The 14,329-nt window shown below is 43.0% G+C and overlaps 1 protein-coding gene across 3 annotated transcripts in view; it reads right to left on the minus strand.

Annotated features, from left to right (window-relative positions):
* The window catches only part of CERKL (CERK like autophagy regulator), a 108,504-nt gene extending 97,320 nt beyond the window's left edge, over window positions 1-11,184 (minus strand). For all 3 annotated transcript variants that reach the window (XM_077776381.1, XM_077776380.1, XM_077776379.1), the window contains exon 1: window positions 10,947-11,184. In XM_077776381.1, coding sequence (XP_077632507.1) covers window positions 10,947-11,184 — 238 coding nt within the window. The remainder of the gene's footprint in view (window positions 1-10,946) is intronic.
* Between the last annotated feature and the right edge of the window lie 3,145 nt (window positions 11,185-14,329).

Genomic DNA, 14,329 nt, shown 5'->3' on the forward strand with positions numbered 1-14,329 from the left:
TCACTACACCACTATTTTCCATAGAAAAAATGACTAGAAACAACCCCAATCCTCCAATAAACTGTATTAAACAATAGATCATTGTTGAGATATAAAAATAAACATGGACTCTCACCATAGAGCGATATGTCACATATATTGCTAATTTAAAAAGAAATAAAAGTGAAAAAAAAACATACGGTATGCTACCATGCATTTAAGAGAGTGGGGTAGGGGTCGGGTAAGGAGAATATATACACATATAGGTGTATACACATACACATTTGCTTATATTTACAAAGGAACAAACCAAAAATTTGAAAAGACAAATAAGCATACCTATAACAGGCAGGAAGAAAAGGGCAGAAAGGACACAGATGAAATGTTATACTTCCCAGAATATAGTTTGTTTAGTAAGTTTGACTCCGGAATGCTATAAATATATAACTACAAAATAAAATTAAATTTTAAAAAAGTAATGCCCAAAATCACAAATAAAATTAAACTGATAATTCTGCATACTAGCTTGAGGGTATAACATTACAGATAGGAATGATTTTAAGGGTCTTTAAAACACAGTAATTTGGGTGGCTCAGTAGGTTAAGTGTCCACCTGTGTCTCTGGTCACAGTATCATGGTTTGTGGGTTCGAGCCTCATGTCAGCCTCTATGATGACAGTTTAGAGCCTGGAGCCTTCTTCACGTTCTGTGTCTCCCTCACTCTCTGCCCCTCCAATGCTTGCAGTCTGTCTCTCTCAGAAATAAATAAAACATTCATAGTTTTAAAGATGCAGTACTTTGACTACACACAGCATATAGCCTGAGTGGTATGTACTCCGTATGCAGCAATAACAAAAAGTTACAGAATGATCTTACATGGCTTCCAGAAGTTATACTGTTAATGGTAGCTTTGGTGTTGTTATTCTGTGACTTACACATTACAAGATAAAGCAAAGGAGTGATGATGTGGTCGGTAATGATATTACTGCAGTTAGAGAACAAGATTTTAAGGACGGCAGAAAGGAGACAAAATAAACACCTTTTAGTCCTGAATTTAAACTGGAAGTGTCAGCATAATTCCATGATGTGTTTTCTTTTTAGGAGAAAAATACTTACTTCCTTGCGGTTTTCTGAAAAAAACTGGAAAACGGAAACTATTAGCAATGAGCACAACTGGAGCTCAAAGTGTGGTCTCTAAATACCACTACTCAGTAAAAGGAACTAAGCTTCCTTAATCAGCAGGTTGATGCCATGTCTGAGGCATGACATGTAGGAGAGGAACCTGGAATGTCTTGCCACTCCAAAAAGCAAGAAAGCTCTCAGAGACAGTTGAGGGAAGGCCAAAAAAAAACCTTAGAAGTCAACTTGGAAGGGCTCCCATTCATCCAAAAATGCCAGGATTTGGACAATTTGAGGATTAGTAAGAACTGGCATTGCTGTAAATTGAAACCTATTTGATACCGTTGAATACTTGAGTTCACAGTGATGACAATAAACGTCACTGGTCACTGCAGCTGCTGTCCTATCCCTTTAAGGAAGAACTTTCTGCTGCAAAGGGTGCAGTTAGCTGACAGCCTCCAGCTGTTGGACCCTTCGGGCTCCTCCTTAGCTTTGTTGCTGAAGTTACATTTTTCCAGTGACTAAACACAGCAGACGTTTGGCCATTTCTGCCCAAGGCAGGACTCTTTTTTTTTTTTTTTTTATGTTTCTTTATTTTTGAGACAGTGTGAGCAGGGGAGGGGCAGATAGAGGGGGACACAGAATCTGAAGCAGGCTCTAGGCTCCGAGCTGTCAGCACAAGAGTCAGATGCAGAACTCAAACTCACAGTGCGATCATGACCTGAGCCTAAGTCAGCCACTTAACCAACTGAGCCACCCAGGCGCCCCCAAGGCAGGACTCATAATGGGCAGTCTTTCCCCACCAAGATCTCACCAATAGGTAAGCAAAGACCTGACCAGATGTGCATCATGGGCTGACGCTCTCCCTGCTCCTGCCTGCCTTACCCTCCTTTAACAAGCCTCAGAGTCACAAGGGTATCCCTCCCAACCTGTCTCCCCCCAATTTTATCCTTCACAGACACTTGCCCCCAGTAGGCCTATCCTATTCTTACAAGAAACAAGCCAGACAACTCAGTTTGTTCAGAAAAACATTGCAAGGAAAAAAAAAAAAAAGGAATCAGTGGATTAGAAGGTATTAAAGATCTAGCAACCAACTGCAAAATGGACTAATATTCCCCTGTATTTTAGATTTAGAGAGAAACAATTAGGGGACTATGAACACTGACTGGATATTTAAGGATATAGGGGATTATTTTAAACTGGAATAGTGGTTTTGTGATTACATCGTGCCTATTTTTTAAATCCTTATCTCCTAGAGATGCACAGTGAGATGTTTATAGATGAAATTTAGGAGGTCTAGGGATTTCTTCAGCTATTCCAGAGAAATAAGGGAAACGGCCAGAGCGTAGATGGAAAATACTGGCCTTGAAACATATTTCAACTCTGTATTACAAAGAGTCTCATCCTTCACTGGGTTGTACATGGAGGCTTCTATTATTCCTTCTACATTTGGCTATGTTTGACGTTTTCTATAATAAAATACTAGTGTTTTTTTTTACTTTAAAAGTTCCCATTTCTCTCAGTTTCATCATTTACTCAGAAATGGAAGTATGGGTCTTAAAGATCTGAAAGTCGTCCAATGCTATTGCTGTATTATAGTGTTTTTTGGGGTTTTTTTCCCCCCGTTTGGGCCATGATGCTCACCACACACACACAAGACAGACTCCCGACAGCATTAGGGGGGATTGCTTCTTTCTTAATAGAGGAAGCAGCAGTACCGAACACGCACCGTATAGGCTCAAGAGTCAGAATGCTTAGCTTTAAACTCCATTGCTAGTATGACCTTGAGCAAGTTATTTAACATCTCTGTGCCCTAGGAAGAAAAATCCTACCAAGGCTACGTAGTCTTGCTCAGAAGATTAAACAAGCGGAGATACTTGGCACAAGACTTGGCAGAGTAAACATCAATAAATGTTCACTGTTTTCAGTCAAACCCTGGACACTGGTGTGTTGCTGTAGTTTGCAGAACACTGTTTTTGATTAAAATCTTGGAATATACATAGGAATTCCCTGATGCCAGCTGGTATGTTATTTTAGACTTATCTTTAAGTTTACCCTAAGTACATAGCAGTATGCCAATTTGGGGGGCGTTTTTCCCTTTTTTCTCCAGTATACGTACCTGCCTGCTTCCATGCCTCTGGATTCAGCCATCTATCACATCAAGAATCCTCAACTTCTGGTTGCCATGCCAATGGTAGCATAAGATTTAATTCCCTTCAAACTCCACTTACCTCTTCTTCCTTTCACTTCTTTCAGAGCATACGGATTTTGGAAAACTCAAGAGCGTTTAAAACACCATGGCTACTAAGAATTCATTTTCTTTGCTCACACCACACACACACACACACACACACACACACACACAGAGAGAAAAATCATTCGCCCAACATGCACCACACCCCCATCATTGCCACAGTTCTTGTAAAACTTTGTCAGAAAACAGTCGTATGGAAGATTCAAAGACAGCCATTTTGAGGCCTGATGTTTGCAGATTTGTCAATATTTGAAATGTCATCTAATGACCCAGTCAACTAACAGGTTCAGCAGGACGGCAGGAAGTTTCAGAGTGAGTACTGCACTACTGAAAGCACAATGAATTCGGTCTACTATGTCCCTAGCCCTTTTTTTTTTTAACGTTTATTTTTGAGAGAGAGAGAGAGAGAGGGAGAGACAAAGAGAGGCAGGCAGAGAGAGGGGGAGACACAGAATCTGGAGGAAGATCCCGGCTCTGAGCTGTCGGCACAGAGCCCAACACAGGGATCCAACTCACAAAGCCAGGAATCATGACCTGAGCCGAAATCAGATGCCTAACTGACTGAGCCACCCAGGCGTATCCCTCGCCCTTTAAACAACAATGGTCCATTTTCCCAAATTACAGAGAGCACAAAAATCCTAGTCTAGGCAATAGCATCCTCTTGAGTATCCAGAGTATCTGTCAATCACTCTATCTACTGCCATGGCTCTTGGATTGTTTAGCTTTATGTTTAGACTTAGCAACGTACTTCAGATCTTCCTGCTTCAGACAATCCCATCTGGATTTACCTCTCTGGTTTACTAACCTCGATCCGGCCATCAGACTCTCAATTTTTAAGTCCCTTGGCTTCAGCACAAGTACTGTTCCCCACTCCTAGGAAGGTAATTTTTTGCTAGGCCTAGTCCAAAAGATCCCATGTAGGGGAAGGCAAAAAGAAAGGGGATATAATAGATCAATTTTTAAAAATACACGCCTTCAGATGGTGCCGCAGGTTTAAAGAATGACATTAACACACAGACTCTCGGGGAGTCAGGGTAGACAGGCCACTTATTTTGTATATACTATTTCTATAGTAAGAAAGAGATTAAGTTTGCTGAATTTCAGTTCAAATAAATCATAACTACTATAAGGAATAATGCAATAATTTTTTATAGACAAGCCTTCAACTTTACTATCTATTGATTTGCAAGAAACAAAAGTATTTTTTTTGGATTCACAAAGTATGTTAAAGGACTTTGCCACTTCGGCATTTCTGAACTCAGTAGCTTTATCTTTAGGTAGGTAGCTCAGATGGTGTAACCATATCAGTTGTACGTGAAGATTTGAAATTTTACCTTACTATAAAGATTAAAGCCAATACCTAGGAGTAAAAGAAATAAACGATTTCCACTCTGCATGCATTAGAGCCAGGGTGTCCAATCACCACTAGCCATATGTGGTGGCTATTAAATTAAAATTAAATAAAAATTCACTTAGTCACATTAGCCACATTTCAGGTATAAGAGCCACACGTGGCTGGTGGCAACTGTATTGGACAGTTCAGATACAGAACATTCAGTTACAGAAAATGTAACTCCACAGTCATGCTTTAGAGACCCATTCTACATTTGTTTCTCTGTGTGGACCAATTTACTTTAATGGAGAGCTAATATTTATACAGTAGAACTACTTAATATTTATACAATAGGTTAACAGACCTTCCAAAGCATTTAAAAACTTCATAAACAGTACATGCAGCTACAGGGACAGCCTTCAAACAGCTTAGGGACAGACCAAAAATTTTTTTAAAGAAGGATTTTCTTAACGTGTAGACTGATGAATCAAAGCATCAGGTTTTACTGAGTAATTAATCCTTCAATAATTCATGTAACAGGTCATTTTGGGGTTTAACCCCTGCTTCCATTATTTCTGACCACAAGGTCCACCAACAGATGTCTCACTTTGGATGTACACAACAGAGAACTGAGATCTGTTTCACATACATCTGTTCCCAGACAGCTTAGGCAGATTAATACTTAGAATGTACCCAGCTCTGCTAAGTCCCAAACTACCTTTAACTCTTGTTTTAAAATTGTTTTCTCATTTTCACCTTTTTCCACATTACCTTTCACATTGCTAACTTTCCAGCAAATGTAAAGCAAATCATTTTAACTCTCCTAAAAGAAACACTTTCAAGACCTTAACTTGTAGCCCAGCTTTCTCAGATTTTCTGGTTACTGCTCTAATTCAACTCAGCTAAGAGCTGGGGCAGAAACAATCCTTTGAAAAACCTAACATGAAATTGTGTAACCTGCAGTAGTTAAGTCCATGAAAACCAGAATTTTTTTTTAAAACATAAGATTTGAAACTTTTTAACATTTAAAACATAATTTTCAGATGCTAATCAGGCATATTCTAAAATCTGTGCCCTGAAATTTGATTAAAAGGGAGAAGAAATGAAATTGAAAATAAGCTAGTCCTTTTGCCCATCGTAAAAAAAAAAAAATCTGATGACTAGCTTGACCAACAATTCTCTATCAGAAAATGGTTTGTTTCTTCCTCTCCCAAAGCAGACCCTGTGCGGAGATGACCCTCCACCTCTCGTCACTATGCCCTGAAGCTGGAAAAGGGGAGCAAGGGGCCCGTATTTCCCAAGTGTTTCTCCATTAGGGTGGAGAAACTCCTTCTGTAAAATACAGCTCCTCCACACACATCAGACTGTTGACTCTATTGAGCGTTCAAACCAGAGACTGACTTACAATATCCTAACATCAGAAGTCTATAAAAATAGTTATTTTCTCCAAAATGCAAGGTCAGAGGTGATAGTTTTCAGTCACTATATATAGCTGACCCTTGAACAATGCAAGGGTTAGGAGTGGTGACTCACATGTGGTCAAAAGTCCATGTATACTTCTTGACTCCCCCAAAACTTTACTAATAGTCTACTGTTGACCACAAGCCTTACCAATGATATGGTCAGTTAACACATATTTTATATGTTAAATGTATTATATACTGTTTTCTTACAATAAAACTATAGAGAAAAAGTTAAGAAAATCTTAAAGGATTTATAGTACTGTACTGCATTTATTAAAAAAAAAAGAAAGAAAGAAAAGAAAAAGGAACTCACGTGTAAGTAGACATATACAGTTCCAACCCAAATTGTGTAATATAAATGCCTCATTCTGCAGATGAATAGGTGGGATTAAATTACTTGCCTAATGTCAGTTATAGCTCTGGTAGTCACAGACAAGACCACACGTCCTTTGGTGCCCACTCCTGAAAATGTCCTTAACATCACAGACAGGAGATTACAGATAGCTGGGGTAGGGAGGCTACAAAAGATCTCATCGTGTTTTCCCTAGGCCAAGGCGCTATCCATTAGTGAATGGTGAAGTTCCCACTGTGAAATGGCAGATTTGTGGGCATTCGGCATTCCTGTCACAGATTTTCCTAAATTGATCATTCTTAACTGTACTAAAATTTGAGCTTAATACCGTCTAATCCTCTCCATTACTAACTCCCCTTACCCGTAGCTTTTCCTTTATGGGAAAGCATTATCACCCGGTCACACAGTACAGTAAGCAGATCCTGCTTTGGGGATGCACAAAAACGTTTCTATCTTCTGCTTCAACCTAACATTTCAAATAGAAGCTTACAACTTGCTAAGCAAACATGCCTAGAAATCTGTCCTTGGCTGAGATTTAGAACAATGCCAACAGGCAATTAGTGATATTTTTGAAAATCTTGAACTCGGAATGTATCTCATCCAGTAATAGCACAAAGTGAAGGGCTAAGTTAGATTAGACAACTTGCCATATTTTCTATCTGCCCATGTCCCTTTCTGTGCATTTTTATTTTTTGACACATCATTCCCCAATTTCAGAGATTATGTTGGGGGCTACCCACACTGTGGTACTACCCCTGATCTGCTTTGCCTGGAGAGGATTCCATGCCCTACACTTGTCTGACTTCTCTCATTTGGCCTCAAAGAACTCACCTGATCCCTCTCCTATTTCTTCAGGATTCTGTCCCTTTCTGGGTCACAGCTAACTGGGTAATTATATTTATACACATAAAGTCATGATTTCACAAGCAAAATGGCCACATTTTAAAATTCCAATAGAAAGACCATTAAGTAGTGTTGCGGTTAATGACATTTTCTGAATCCAGGATGCCCTTCTGTGTACATATTTTTTTTTTAAGGTATTTTTTTTTTTTTTACAAATAGTTTATTGTCAAATTATTCTGTGTACATATTTTAAATCATAGTGGTGGTATCTTGGTCAGTCTATGTCCAGGTCAGTGCTTACCACCCTGAAGTTTAGCAGGATGGAACTTTCTGGGAGGATGCCCACAGTGGAGAAGGAGACCAACATTAGCTTAAGAATGTTTCTGTAGCAAAGAATTCCAATACTTTAACAAAAAGTGAGGGGATACTCTTGCAGGTGATGAAAAATCACCAGTAAGTAGCAGTGTAGTAAGTAGCACAGTGCAATAGCCAAAAGTAAGGTTCATTGAGGCCAGTTATCAAATGCACTCAACAATTGTTTTTGTGTCACGTACTCTTCCAGGTACTGACAGTGAACTAAACATGTTCAGCATCCTTCCTTTTCCCCAGTTAGATCCAGTCTGAGAGTTAAACCATCAGCGATCTTGCTTCTCAGGCCTTCAGATTTGGTCTGAATTATACCACTGACTTTCCCAGTTCTCCAGTCTGCAAGTGGCACACAGTGGCAGAGTTCAGCCTCCGTAATCCCATAGATCTCCTCAAATTTCATAGCCAAGCTTGTTTCCCTGAGAAACCCCAAGACACACATCAGAAGTTTGTCAAAACCCATAGACCACCACCAAGAGCGAACCATAACGTAAACTATGGACTCAGAGATAAGTTGTTCACGTACGTTCATGAATTGTAACAAGTGCACCACTCTGGTGAGGAATGTGGATAACGGAGGAGGCTGTGCAAGTCTGGAGGGCAGAGAGAATATGGAAGATCTCTGTACCTTTTGCTGAATTTTGCAGTGAACCTAAAACCGCTCTAAAAAAAATAAAATCTTTTAAAAGCAACAACTAAGATACTCTTAGGTTCAAAAAAACTGACTTTGCAAATATTTCCTGGGTATGATCTCATTAAGGCCAGTGATCCCACATCACTCCGCCCTCCCCCCACCCTTCCTGGAACTGCCAGTCACGGGCCCAGGAGCAATGGACCCGTGGTCTCCCCCACTACATCCTCCTACACCATGTCTTCCCAAGTATGGTCATCCTGACGTAGCTTCTTCTCTATTATCTGCACCAGTTTCACTGGTCTTTCAGCATTCCATCTACACTAATTCCGCATCAGAGATCATCTCTTATTTAAACTTACCTCTTTTTTAAAAATTGTTTTTAAGGTTTTATTTTATTTTATTTTTTTGAGAGAGAGAGAGAGAGAGAGAGAGAGAGAGAGAGAGCGCATGAGCAGGGAAGGGTCAGAGAGAGAGAGGAGATACAGAATCCAAAGACAGGCTCCTGGCTCTGAGCTAGCCGTCAGCACAGAGCTTGTCATGTGGCTCCAACCCACAAACCAAGAGATCATGACCCGAGTGAAAAATCAGGCACTTAACCGAATGAGCCACCAAGAAGCCCCTAAACTTACTTCTTAACACCTTCTTTTTCTTTTCCAACTCCTTTTACTAAATAAAACATCTCGGGGCACCTAGATGGCTCCGTCGGCTCAGCATTTGGCTCAGTTCAACATTCAGCTCAGGTCACCATCTCACGATTCATGGGTTCAAGCCCCTTGTCCGGCTCTGTGCTGACAGCTAGCTCAGAGCCTGGAGCCTGCTTCAGATTCTGTGTCTCCCTCTCTCTCTGACCCTCCCCTGCTCACGCTGTCACTGCCCCTCTCTCTCTCTCTCAGAAATAAATAAAACATTTAAAAAAATTTTTTAAATACTAAATAAAACATCTGTTTATAAATACAAGTCCTTACTAAAGTGCTTGGATTCTGTAGTTCCCATTTTAAAGGCCTAAAGAGGTTGCACACTAGGTATTCATTAAGATCATACACTTGGATGAAAGTAAGGGATTTAGAGTGAAGTTTAAAAAAACCAAGTCAAGGGGTGCCTGGGTGGTTCAGTCGGTTAGGCAAGGCATCCGACTTCAGTTCAGGTCATGATTTCACGGTTCGTGGTTTCGAGCCCTGAGCCCCATATCGGGCTCTGTGCTGACAGCTCAGAACGTGAAGTCTGCTTCAGATTCTGTCTCCCTCTCTGGCCCTCCTCTGCTCATGCTCGGTCTCGGTCTCAAAAATAATTCAAATTTAAAAAAAAAAAAATCAAAACTTTCAACCTTTATGGTTTTTAAATTCTACTTCCAGGAACACAAAGTAAGCCTCCTTTTCCTCCATCACCACGTAATTTACAACAGCGTTTTTCCCTGTCATTATTTGGTTTTTGTGTCCCAGGACCGCAACACCTACTTATAGGAGCGCTCCTCAAGCAAGGTCTCATTTTAATTTTGTAGTATTTCACCTTCCTTGTAGGTTAAGCTGGCTCTTGTAGATTAACCTAAACTCCATGTAACTTAGAAACTTCTAGATCCCCCAAATTCAAACGGACTTAAAAACTTGACAGAATAATTCTACGGCCATATCCCTAGGTTTTAACTCAGAGGTTCAATAAAACATTCATCCTTGGCTTTCAAAACACCTGAAACCATTTCAATTAACGTAGAAGGTACTTTTGGTTAAGAGAGCATATACAGCAGAGGCAGACTTCAGTTGCTGACTACTCAGCGCATTTTGTTAGCTTTTTTGTACAGGAAACTTTAAAGACGGTAACATGTTTCTATACTTTAGTAGAAGTAGTACAAGGTGCCTAGTTTTGCAACAGAAGGCAATGTTTTGTTTTGTTTTTTAAATTCTTAAGTTTGTACTTAGCCAGGAGAGAGAGTGCCACATCCGGAGGTTTTTGGGGAATCCTTCCTAGAAGAAGACTTGAAATAGTTCGAAGTACAGCACTGTAACATTTCTAAATAACGGAAGTCAATAAAAGGCAAGCGCAATAAGCAGCGTGATGAGGATTTTAAAGTCAACACTGAAAAAAAAGTCAACTGTTTCTAGACTAAGCCATAGAGGGCTTGATCCTAGACAATGACAAGGAACGTGAGGGATGGGGAAGTCCAGAGAGATCCTCAAAGGGGATTAAAGTTTCAGAAGTCAGCAAAGTGAGAGCTCGATTCAGAACCCACGTGTAGATGTACTCTGTACAATGCGTGTACTTTCAGCAGACGGGCAGAAGTTGATGGATTAAAACTTGGCCAGTTTGGAGGGAAGGAGAGGAGCTTTCCGCAGGTTGGAAAACACCGGCCCTTTGGGGCTCAATTCTTTCTTCTGCGTTGCAAAGCATAAGCTGACTGTGACTTTGCCCCAGGGAACGAACCCAGAGGCAGGATGGCGGGATGGAGGAGCTGGTAGCCTGAAGCCTNGTTCTGAAGATGCGGGCGGGGGCCCAGCGACGCGGGGAGAGGAGGAGCCTGGGGAGGGCGGAGAGGAAGCGCGGGGATGGAAAGCGCAGGAGGGAGGCGTAGCTGGAGGCGCAGACCGAGATTGAGGTGCCGGGACCACTCACCTGCAGGCCGCTCGGGTTGGATGGGCCACCACCTGAGGGCCCGCTCGCTCAGCACCACGTCACAGCTACTCCTTCCGATCTCGAAGATGCCTCGGAGCAGTATCTGCCCGGCTGCCGGCTCCGGCTGCAGCTGGGACGCCCACAGCGCGGAGGGCACCGCGGCCGCCGCCTGGGGCGCCTCTTCCTCCGGGCCGCCCTCCAGGGCGCTCACCCGGCCGCCGCGCCTCCCCCGGGGCATGGCGGAGACGCTAACTGAGCGAGAGCCTGGGGTCTGGGGCGGCCTTTGGAGGAGGAGTTGGAGGCAGCCGCAGCCACGGCTCGGTCTGCGTCCGGCGCTGCCACAGCAACCGCGCGCCGGGCCGGGACCCAGGAGGGAGGCGGGGCAGGCAGGCAGGCGGGGCCGCCCGGACCTCGTCCAGCACCTTGGCCCGCCAGCTTCGGGTCGCTGCCACTCACTAGCAAAGACCCCAGTCCAGGAAGAGGAAGAGTGGCTCCCCCCGCCTAATCCCTACTGCTTAGTAGAATTTTAGTGCACCGCGTTTCCCACACTTCTATATACCATCCCTTCTCAAACGTACTCACCCCCTGGGCATCTTGTCAACGTGCAGATTCTTACTGATGAGGTATGAGAAGAGGCCCCAAACACTGTATTTCTAAGAAGCTTCGAGATGATGGCGACGCCCATGCCTCCGGTCCTCGGGACGGGACACACTTTGAGTCGCAAGAGCCTCTTACTTCTCCACCTCCTTCCAGTAGGCTTCCTTGGAAGGGAGAGGTCGTGCTGTTTAACCGGGCTGGCACACCCTCAATAGTTAGCAGATCTGATGCACCTGGTATAGAGAGCGCATTTCCCAAAAGCCCTGAGAGGAAGCCGAAGTAAAGTCTCTGGTTTACATGGCAGATTCTCACCTGACAAACAGAAGGTGCTTTATCATATAATGAGCACTGAGTAAGGTTTAGAATTGTTGAAGCGTTATATTGTGCACCTGAAACTAATACATTGTATGTTAACTATACTGGAAAAGAAAGAAAGAAAGAAACCTAATTTAAAAAAAAAAAAAGGCGCCTTTGTGCTGTCAGTCTTAAGGGTCCTAATTTCCCAGAAGATCTCTCGTCTGCAATCTCATCTTTGCCTGGATCTGGCTCTCTCTGGAATACAGTACAAGCAGCAGGGTTTGGTCTTTGGAAGGTTATTGCTACAATGTAATGTTACCTGCAAATGGAGAGAACCCTGGGGGGTGGGTTCATGTTTCCTTTTCTTCTTCTGATAGTAGAGGTTCACGAAATTCGCTGATAATTTGGAATCACAGAGTCTGAGGGCCATTGATTCTCCATTGTGTCTGCCCGTTGGCGTTAACCCGAGGGAGTTTTTAAAAAAATTCAGATGCCCTGGCTACACTTGAAGACAATTAAATTAGAATCTTTGGGGATGGGAACCAGCCTTCAGGAGTTTTTGCAGATGATTCCAATATTCAGCTAGGCCTGATAATCACTGCTCAAAGCGATTAACAGGGAGCTGACAAATTATGACAATGAAACAGAGAGACACTGAGTTCTCTGGAAGAGGAGCATCGTGGGAGGTCCATCAGCAGCCTCTTTAGATAAAGCCAGAAAAATGATATCAATAAAAAGTTAAAGGTAAAGGAGCTAAAAAAGCAAATTAAGCTTGAAGAATTGTGGATCTATCTTCAGAGTGCTGGTGCCAAACCAGTGACTTCAGTTAGGCAAGCACTTCTCATTCTCTTCTTGTCCTGCTCACACTGCAAAGCCAGACAGAAGAGCTAATAGTAGCAGGAGTGTCTCAAGGGTCTCTGCACAAACTTGGATTTCACATCATCAGGGAGGGAGACTGCAGACCTAGCCAAATCCCTTTCAGACCTAAAGTGCCTGTGTGCCAGTTAAGCTGGGACTCTTCCTGTTTAATGCTCTGAAAACAAACACCCAAACTTCCAAGCAACGCAGGGAAGAGCCTCTGTTTGATCTGATCGCAGAGAGCTGCTTCTTAGAGCAGAAGGGCAGCTGCTGCTAAACCCCGTGCTGGCGTCAGGTGGCTCAGCACAGCAGTCACTCATGGGGAGGCTGGTGCCCTTGCAGAGGGAGTGGCTGTTCCGGGATCAGCATCTTGTATTCACAGCTGTTGGATCATCACCACAGAGCTCACTGGCATTTTAAAAGCTCACTGAGAGCCAGGGCAAGTAGGTCAAGGCAGTGGCTACTTCTTAGGACCTTTGCAAGTTGCCATTTCTCATGCTTCAGCAGGCCAGAGTCAAAAACACTGGCTTTATGTTTTCTGAGGATGAAAGTAATGTCTGTGCTCCATTCTTTCCCCTTGATGAGCTGTCCCCTCCCAGGGCTCTGAAGGTCGCAGTGCCCAGGGCTCTGTCCTCAGGATCTAGCCACACAGGGAGCAGTGCCATGGCTTTCCATCCTACTCGGGGTCCTTGAGTGATGTCACCAGCCCTAATCACTCCCCTGAACTTCAGGCTCTATGTTCAACAACCTACCTGACATCACCACTTGGCTGTCCAATCACCATCGGAAACAACATATCTAAAGCCAAATTTATCATTTTCCATTATAAACCTGTTCCTCCCAGAATGTTCCAAATCTCAGCGAACATCAAACCTCATCAAAATCCTTCATGTCCTTCTTATTTCTTCTCATTGTATCAGGCCTCACATCCAGTCTGCAGATTCTGTCAATTCCATCTGCAAAAGACACTCCTTTCCTCCTGTTCCTTGCCCAGTCTGCACCTCGACACCTCTCACCGGTCAACTTCGACACCCTCCCAATCCAGCTCTTTGCTTTCCCTTTTGCCTATATTGCCTCCTCCAGCCCAGAGTCTATTTTCCACCTGGCAGTCACATTGCTTCTCTTAAAAGTAACAAAATCATACCATTTGCTGTTCACAACCTTCCTCTGATCGCCCATCTTTCTCGGAACAAACTCACAATGCTTGCCAAGTATACAGGGCCCCACATAATCTGGGCTCTGGTTACCTTTCCAAGGTCACTCACACAATCTTCATCCTAGTCCTCAGACACACTGAGACTAGTCCCTTCTCAGTGCATTTGCCTTACTGTTTCCTGTCACTGGAGTGCTTTTCCAGCCAGCCAACCAGATGGCTCCCTCCTTCCGCTGAAAGATCACCATCTCTAAGAAACCACTGCTGACCATCTTCCATCATTCACCTTCCTGTAACCATATTAGTTTTCTATTGCAGCTGCAACCAAATTACCATACACTTAGTGGCTTAAAACAACAACAAATGTTGGTCAGAAATCCAAATTTGGATTCACTGGACTAAACTCAAGTCATCAACAGGTCTGTGTTCCTCCTGAAGGCTGCAGGGAAGACTTCGTTTCCTTGCCTTTTCCAGCTTC

This window comes from Crocuta crocuta, unplaced genomic scaffold, assembly GCF_008692635.1.
Source record: "Crocuta crocuta isolate KB4526 unplaced genomic scaffold, BGI_CrCroc_1.0 scaffold17, whole genome shotgun sequence".
Lineage (NCBI taxonomy): Eukaryota > Metazoa > Chordata > Mammalia > Carnivora > Hyaenidae > Crocuta > Crocuta crocuta.